This window comes from Pseudomyrmex gracilis, unplaced genomic scaffold, assembly GCF_002006095.1.
Source record: "Pseudomyrmex gracilis isolate BER0280 unplaced genomic scaffold, ASM200609v1 scaffold_1226, whole genome shotgun sequence".
NCBI classification, from domain to species: Eukaryota; Metazoa; Arthropoda; class Insecta; order Hymenoptera; family Formicidae; genus Pseudomyrmex; species Pseudomyrmex gracilis.
In genome coordinates, this window is record NW_018021810.1 from 18,807 (window position 1) to 26,625 (window position 7,819).

General features: G+C 42.3%; 2 protein-coding genes across 2 annotated transcripts; both read right to left on the minus strand.

Moving 5' to 3' along the window:
- Positions 1 to 4,825: 4,825 nt before the first annotated feature.
- LOC109861978 lies at positions 4,826 to 5,221 on the minus strand. Its single transcript, XM_020441850.1, has one exon. The coding sequence runs from the start codon at positions 5,219 to 5,221 to the stop codon at positions 4,826 to 4,828; it is 396 nt and encodes a 131-aa protein (XP_020297439.1).
- Positions 5,222 to 6,118: 897 nt separating this feature from the next.
- LOC109861979 lies at positions 6,119 to 7,333 on the minus strand. Its single transcript, XM_020441851.1, has 3 exons — positions 7,230 to 7,333; positions 6,866 to 7,031; positions 6,119 to 6,775 (listed from the first exon to the last, which is right to left on the minus strand). Exons 1-3 carry the CDS (start codon positions 7,331 to 7,333, stop codon positions 6,119 to 6,121), a joined length of 927 nt encoding a protein of 308 aa, XP_020297440.1.
- Between the last annotated feature and the right edge of the window lie 486 nt (positions 7,334 to 7,819).

The window sequence follows — 7,819 nt, forward strand, 5'->3', positions numbered from 1 at the left end:
TTACTTATGTAGATTTTTGTATGCCACTGAAGATGACTCAAACCAAGAGTCGAAACGTTTGGCATTTTTAAATAAAGATTTCTGTTCATACATCAACACCTAGTATTTGACTCTGTATCGGCCCTTCTGCATATTTATTTTTTAACAGTTAAATATGTCTTCCATGGGTGCTGGAGTGCTTTTATTTTTTCGTGTAATGAGATTTACTTCGGTTAAGGGTTTCTTTTTCACAATTTCGATATTTCCCGGTGTGAGAGTTACGTCTTCCGCTTTATTCTTATTGTTGTTTGAAAGAGTAATTTTCAGTTTAGGAGAAGGGTAAGTTTCCTTCGCTAAAAGACCCTTTATGCTACCTGAGATTTGAGGAACTATGTTGTCGGTTTCCCACAGAGAATCGTTTAGTGCATGTTGTAAAAATAGGCTATAACTCGCATCTGTATTAGTACCACTCGAAGCTTCTGCCTAAAGAACTAATATTTGTGGATTTCAAGAAAGCGCGTCTGCATTAGTATTCTGTTTCCCTTCTTTGTACAAGACTTTTTAATCATATTCTTCTAATTTTAATCGCCAACGCATTAAACGGGATGACGGATCTTTGACATTAAATAGCCAAGTTAACGGTTTGTGGTCGGTAATAATTTTAAATTGTTTGCCGTACAAGTAGGGTCGAAAATGTTTTGTTGCCCAGACAATAGCCAAAAGTTCTTTTTCCGTGGTATCGTAATTTCGTTCTGCTTTATTTAATGTTCGTGAGGCATATACAACTGGAAGATCCTCGCCTATTTTTCCTTGCAATAAAATTGCACCAATATCTTCGTCACTAGCATCGGTTGTTAATAAAAATTCTTTAGTAAAATCTGGATACTGTAAAATTGGTTTGCTTGACAATAATTGTTTTAATTTTTCAAAATTAATTTGTTGTTTCATTTCCCATTTAAATGGTATATTTTTCTTTAAAAGTAAAGTGAATGGTTGTGTAATTTGACTAAAGTTTTTAATAAATCGACAATAATAGCCTATTAGTCCTAAAAACTGTTTAATTTGTTTATGATTTTTGGGAACGGGATATTGTTCAATTGCTTTTATTTTCTCCGGATTTGTTTTAACTCCTTTATCTGATATTATGTGACCTAAATATGTTAATTTGCGTTTGAAAAATTTGCATTTATCAGGTTGTAGACTGAGACCAGCTTCTCTAATGCGTTGAAAAACTTGAATTAATTTTTGTTTATGGTCTTCTAAGGTTTGAGCGTAAATAACAATGTCGTCTAAGTAAACAAAGCAAACGTTTCCTTGCAACCCGGTTAGGACATTATCCATAGAGCGTTGGAATGTTGCGGGAGCGTTTCTTAAGCCAAATGGCATTTTTTTATATTCATAATGACCATTAGGTGTATTAAAAGCTGTTTTTATAGCGTCTTGCGAGTTCATAGGAATTTGATGGAAACCCGAAGCTAAATCGAAACATGAAAAGTATCTGGCTTTGCCTAGTTGGTCTAGAATATCCGATATATTAGGCAAGGGGTACGCGTCTCCGACCGTTTTTTCGTTTAGTTTACGGAAATCGATCACTAGTCGCCATCGTTTATGACCTTCGGCGTCGGGCTTTTTCGGCACGATCAAAGCGGCGAGTTATATGGCGAGACGGACGGTTGAATGATATCTTGTTCTAACAGTTTGTCAACTTGGGTTTTATTCTCATGTTTATGAACCGGCAGATATCTATATTGCTTTACGCATACCGGAATATTATTCGTTGTGTTTATAGAATGTGGAATTCTATCTGTTTCTTTTAGTTTATCTCCTAGTAGATAAAATATATCGTTAAAATTTTCAATTACGGGTTGTATCGATTGTTTCTCTTCTTTATTTAAATGATCTAATCTCAAGTTTTGGTTCAGTAAATCTAGCCTTTGTATTAAATTTTCTGAGATTACCGAATCAATTTGATACGTGAAGCTGTCCCTCGGGCTCGTGGTAATATCCACTGGCTCTACATCGATTGCAGGTATCTCTAACTTAATTTCTTTTTCCGTCGTATTAGTTACGTACGTATAAGTTTCGCCCGCGTGATTTACTTTTACAATGCTATCTATTAAGAAAATACCGTGCTCTAATTCTTGGCGATTTATAAGCGCATTCTCGACATTACGCTGTTTAATGTGGAGTGCCACAGGACAAATAGTTCTGCTCGGTAGTGTTATCCAATTACTAAACTTTATTGGAAATGATTGGTTATTACTGATCGTTACTGTTCGCGTTTCAAAATCAATTTTTGCGTTTTTTTGACGTAAATGTGGAACTTATGATTCCTTGTTCTTTTAGAGGAAATCTATCAGACACTACGTGAAATTCGTGAATTCCTGTATTTGAATGTAAATATGCAGTTCCGAGAGTTTGCTGTTTTTCTTCCGTTATGCCTTGAATTTCTACTTTTTCGTCTATATATACTAGTGTATCGCGATTTAGAGCATTAGCTTTAATAATGTTTATATCAGCGCTCGTATCTAACAAGAATCGGTCTCTTGGATTTCTGAGCTCGTCGAATGGGATGCAGATAAGATTTCGCAAGATTGCTCGGATTGTGTATGGTCTTGCTCTTGGTTTATCAAGTGAATCGGATTTGCGCGACTCGGCGTTGGGCCTAGGCGGTGCGCGCTTTTTGCTTGGCCCTGGTAGTTTAAATGTGAATTTGTGTTAGTGAATGAATTATTATTACGTCGATAGTTAGATTGATTATTTTGAAAGCTTGTATTTTGAGAAGAAAATTTCTATTATTATTAAATTTGTTATTAATATTATTATTTTGTGAAAAATTTTGCTCACGTCTGACGTCGCGATATTGGTTATTTTGTCGAAAATTAGAATTTTTGTAAAAGGTATCTCGATTTTGCGTATTATGAAATTTTCTTCTACATTCATTTTTGCTATGGCCTGCCTTTTTACAATAATTACAAGTTAATTGTGAATCGTTAAATCTATTTGATCTAAATCTTTCTGAATGGAATCGGGATTTTGTTATGTAGGTGATTGCGCTTTGAATCGCGTCTTCTAATGTATTAAATTTTTGTGTTAGAAGAAGCTGTGCGGTGTGGCTACGTAAGTCACCGAGAAAATGATCTATTAGTTTGTTCGTTGCAAACACTTTTAGTCCCGCCCTTGCTGCCAAATCAGGGTAATTAGAAACCGTGATGATCATATCAGAGTTCAATTTCCTAGCTCTAGTAGCGTAATTTTCAATGGATTTGTCTCTATTTTGCCAAAGTTTATTAATTTCTATTTCCCAATGATCGAAAGTTTTGCAGCTACCGAATTCTTTGTCTAACGCACTACACAAATCGTCGAGATTATTTATCGTATAGATCGATCGTATTAACGCGGCATCTCCTGTTAACTTTGTTTGCAAAACCGCTCTAAGAAAAAATAGTCTGTCGTCTGGCTCGACTAAACTATGAACTCCTTTACAATCAGCCGTGAATTGCGTTACCGGAATATTGTTGCCAGTAAAAACGGGTAGAAGTGATAAACTGTGACGAACAGAAAAGTAGCTACTATTACTCGACATAGAAGATCTTCGACTTTGTTGGTGTGCGCCGGAATGATCCGTGTCTTCTGTTAAGTCTACTGTTTGTACGTGATTGTTCATATTGATTTTGATATTCGAAGTTTCGCGAGTATTACCGGAATTAGTGTTGTTACTATAACTATCTAACGAGTTACTTTCCGAACTATCGGAATTATAATGCGGTTCAATATTTCTAAAAGTTACAAAATTCATGAGCTTACAGTAATACTATGCGCAGCATGTCGATGATAGGATGCTTCACGCCGCTGAAGATAGGTTGATGATGAGAGGTGACCTTTTTTGTGCTGGCTGTCTACGGAGTCTCGTTGTCGCTGTCGTTCTCCTTTTCTCACTTTGCTGCTGTGCTTGGAGCATCCTGATGATGTCGCCTTTTACCTCAGGGTTTTTTTTTCGAGGGGAAATCCTTTATGGATATTCTGGCTACTGGGAGAGAGCCAAGGGTTATGTAGGACTCAGCCCGAGTGGGACATACCAACTAAAACCTTTCGGTATTCCTTGATTGCGCCAACTAGGAGAGAGCCTCGCGTACACCCGAAGGCATTCCTTGCTCAACTCTCACCTTTCACACGCGCATAATTTGTGTCTTCATTCTTTTATCAGGGAGGAGGGAACACCTCTCCAACCTGTTATCCATTTCCTTTGATCATGTTATGTGTGACAGCTGGCCCCCACCAGAACTGTCAGACCAGAGGTATATGCAGTGGAATTGATACACCTTTTATGCCGTTAAGGGGCTCACCGATGGTGCGATTCCTGTGTCCCTCGTCTCTCTTCTTGTGCGGCTGTAGTCTGCCTCCGCCGCTTTCGTTCAGCCTCTTCTTTAGTTAGCAGCACACGGTCCGCAAAGCGTACGACTGCTTTCCACTCTTCCGGTCCATTGACCATTGCCCGTATAGCGTTATTTAATGTAACCCTATCAATTTCTAGTTTACGGCGCAATAACTCGCGCTCCGCACTCCAGCTTCTGCATTCCTCCCAAGTATATGCGAGTGTATCTGCACCTGTCTGACAGTGGAAACATCTGTCCGATTCTGCTGTGTTAATGCGAAAAAGGAACGCATTGAAGCAGCCGTGGCCCGTCAAAATCTGTGTCAAGTAGAAGGACATAGCACCGTGTTTCCTCTCAATCCATTTCTCAAATATAGGTACAATTGCATCCCTAGTGACTTTCCCTGGTAATTGTTTTTTTTTGTAACCTAATTATCCAAGCCGTTCTTGTAGCAGCGGATTCTCGATTTTTCAACCGTTGTAGTCAACGATATCTCCTTCCGCGCGCAGCTTCTCATAAACCATCGTTCGTTCTCTAGCGAGCAGCTCGAAAGGTGGCGCCCTAGCAAGAAGCAGAGCAGCGTCCGCCGAAACTATGCGATACGCACAAATAACCCGAGCCGTTATTTGCTTATGAATCCTACGGCACTGTGACATCGCCTTCTTGTCACGGACAAACTCATCCGCCCACACATGGGCGCCATATAGAATTACGACATGGAGAACGTGTAGGTAGAGCTGTCTTCGCCTTTCCTTAGGACGACCTAGATTCGGCATAATCCGTGCCAGCGCTGCCAATACTCTGCGTCCTTTATTAATCATGTTTTGAAAATGATTCCTGAATGTCCACCTCTCGTCTAAAGTCATTCCCAGATATGTGATGAAGGGACGGGGGATTACTTCAACTTCTTCCAGTTGTATCGGTTCAGGAAGCACACGTGACCGTCGATGTCAAAAAACGATTGCTTCAGTTTTATCAGGCGCGATGCGGAGGCCCAACGCAGTTATTCCTCTCCACACAGCATGCAGTCCATAATTGGCAACCGCTGTGGCACGTGGAACATCGGTTCCCCCTGCTGCTACCAGTGTGTCATCCGCGTAGCAGAAAATGCGGCACGACGAGGGCACTTGGCACTTATCTGGTCGTAAGTAAGGTTCCATAACAGGGGGTCCCAGAACAGAACTTTGGGGAACCCCACATGTGACTCTGGTCCTGTGTATAGTACCTTCCTGGCCAGTGTACGTGATGTATCTGGACCTCAAGTAGTCGGCAACAATATGCTTAATATAGGCTGGCATGTGCCACGCTTCTATTGCGTTTCCTATTGCTGGCCAAGGCAATGAGTTAAACGCATTTCGGATGTCTAATGATGTCGCAACACACACATCTTTGTCAGCGGTAAAAAATGAGGCAAATTTCTTTAGCGCCAGTACAGCATCACATGTAGACCTACCTCTTCGAAACCCGAATTGTCTGGGTGAGTAACCTCCTCGATCATCCACTTGGCGCATAATTCTCCTGGCCAAGATGCGTTCGAATAATTTTCCCACGTTGTTTAAGAAACAAAGCGGGCGATAAGACGATGGCTGTCCCATCAATTTACCTGTCTTGGGAATGAGAACCAGCCGTGCAATTTTCCAGCAGCCTGGGAAGCACCTCTGCTGGATGCAGGTGTTATAGCATCGAACAAGTCTATCTGGGATTATAGACAGCAGGGTGGCCACAGCGCTTACTGGAATACCGTCAGATTCCGGCGCAGAGTTTCAGCGTTTTATACTCTTCAATGAGTCCATTATTTCTTCTAACGTGACAAAAACACCAGTCAATTCAGCAGGAAGCTGGTCAGTTAACCTACACTCTGTCCTCTCGTGTTGGGGAAACAAGCCTCTTATCACGTTATTCAGTTTATGTTCCTCAAGGGACTCCGTTACCGTCACTGTGCTTGTTTTTAGTCGTAGCATGACCGCCCGGTAAGGTCTACCCCACGGATCCTCATTCAGTGTCGAGATTAACTCCTGCCATGCTATCTTTTTAGCCTCCGCTATTGCCGCTCTGAGTGCTCGCTGCGCATCTCTAAGTGCAGTTCTTGATATTTCAGCGTCCACTAAGTTCTTGAGTCTTCTGTACCTAACCAATTTCCTGCGTAAGGAGATACACTTTCTTCGCATTTCGATTAAGTTACTATTCCACCAGTAAGTTTGTCGTTTAGTTGGTGGTCTCTTAGAACGAGGAGCCGCTGCATCACATGCTTCCGTCAGCAACTGACCAAATCTAACAGCCGCAGCTTCTGCCGCGCAGTTTGTAGGTTGCGGGCAAAGCCAATCTTTGAGAATAACCGATGCCCTCATGAGGTCAGGATTTACATTTTTCCATGCCCATCTTGAAAAGCCAGTTTGTCTTCCAGTTTGTTGTTCGGTAGGCTGCTTCAAACAATTATTCCAGTTTACATCCAGGGCAATAAGAGCATGATCCGAGAGAGTTTCCGCATCAGCATCCACTCTCTATTTCACGACTCTGGATGCAACATCGGCGCTGCACCACGTCAGGTCTACAATAGACGAGCCTTGAGGGCGTATGCACGTCGGAAGCGAGCCACTGTTTAGAAGAGTGAGGTCTAAAGATGTCGCCCAGTCTTCGACTACAGTTCCTCGTATGTTTGTGAGTCGCGCTCCCCAGCTGAAAGACGCAGCATTAAAATCACCCTCATGACAATAACCGGCGACGGACCTGTGCTATCCGACATCCGATCTAGCCGTCCTTCAAAATCCGCTCGGCTTTCGTTTGGGGAGAAATACGCACTGTATATGCGTAGTTGTCTCATTTTGACAGCAACAAAGCCTTCACCTCTTTCAAGTAGACGGACTTCCGACTTGCAGTGTTGTGGCAACCAGTAAATAGCTGCTCTCTTGCCCAAGCGGAGACACCGGGATCGAATGGGGCTCAGCCACACAGGCCAATCCAGCACTCCTTTCCATCATCTGTTGGACCAGTAAATCCTGGACCTGTTTCGAGTGGTTGGTATTCAGCTGGATTATGCGCATATATCGGTGTCCATTGCTGCTTGGTCCTCCTGCACCACTGGGCCTCCACTAGCAATGCCCGTAACCACAGGTTGGTCGTTAGACACTGCATTGTTTACTGTCTTCTGGAATGTATCATCCAAAGCTGCTTGTCTTGCAGGCACACCACTAATTCTTCTTGCCGCGCACTTCCCAGTACCGACTCGGTGCTCCGCGTTCAGACTTCGCGACAAACAGACAGGGCAACACGCCTGGTTAACACAAACTCTGGGTATATATCGCGCTTCGCCACACTTGTAACATAGGTTACTCCTATCTTCTTCGTTCGGGCAAGTGGCCCTTACATGCCCAAACTCAAGGCACCTAAAACATTGCAATTTCCTGGGAGGGAGCAGCACAACTCGCGCTGAGGTCCAACCCAGTCTTAAGCGGCCCGCTTTAACC

What these genes read in the sequence shown, in the direction of transcription:
- LOC109861978 (XM_020441850.1), bottom strand. Translation starts at nt 5,221, where the DNA reads ATGACTTTAGACGAGAGGTGGACATTCAGGAATCATTTTCAAAACATG.
- LOC109861979 (XM_020441851.1), bottom strand. Translation starts at nt 7,333, where the DNA reads ATGATGGAAAGGAGTGCTGGATTGGCCTGTGTGGCTGAGCCCCATTCG. An exon ending in TTACTGGTTGCCACAACACT is followed by an intron (nt 7,032 to 7,229) that starts GCAAGTCGGAAG and finishes TGCGTCTTTCAG; the next exon opens with CTGGGGAGCGCGACTCACAA. An exon ending in CCGATGTTGCATCCAGAGTC is followed by an intron (nt 6,776 to 6,865) that starts GTGAAATAGAGA and finishes TGTTTGAAGCAG; the next exon opens with CCTACCGAACAACAAACTGG.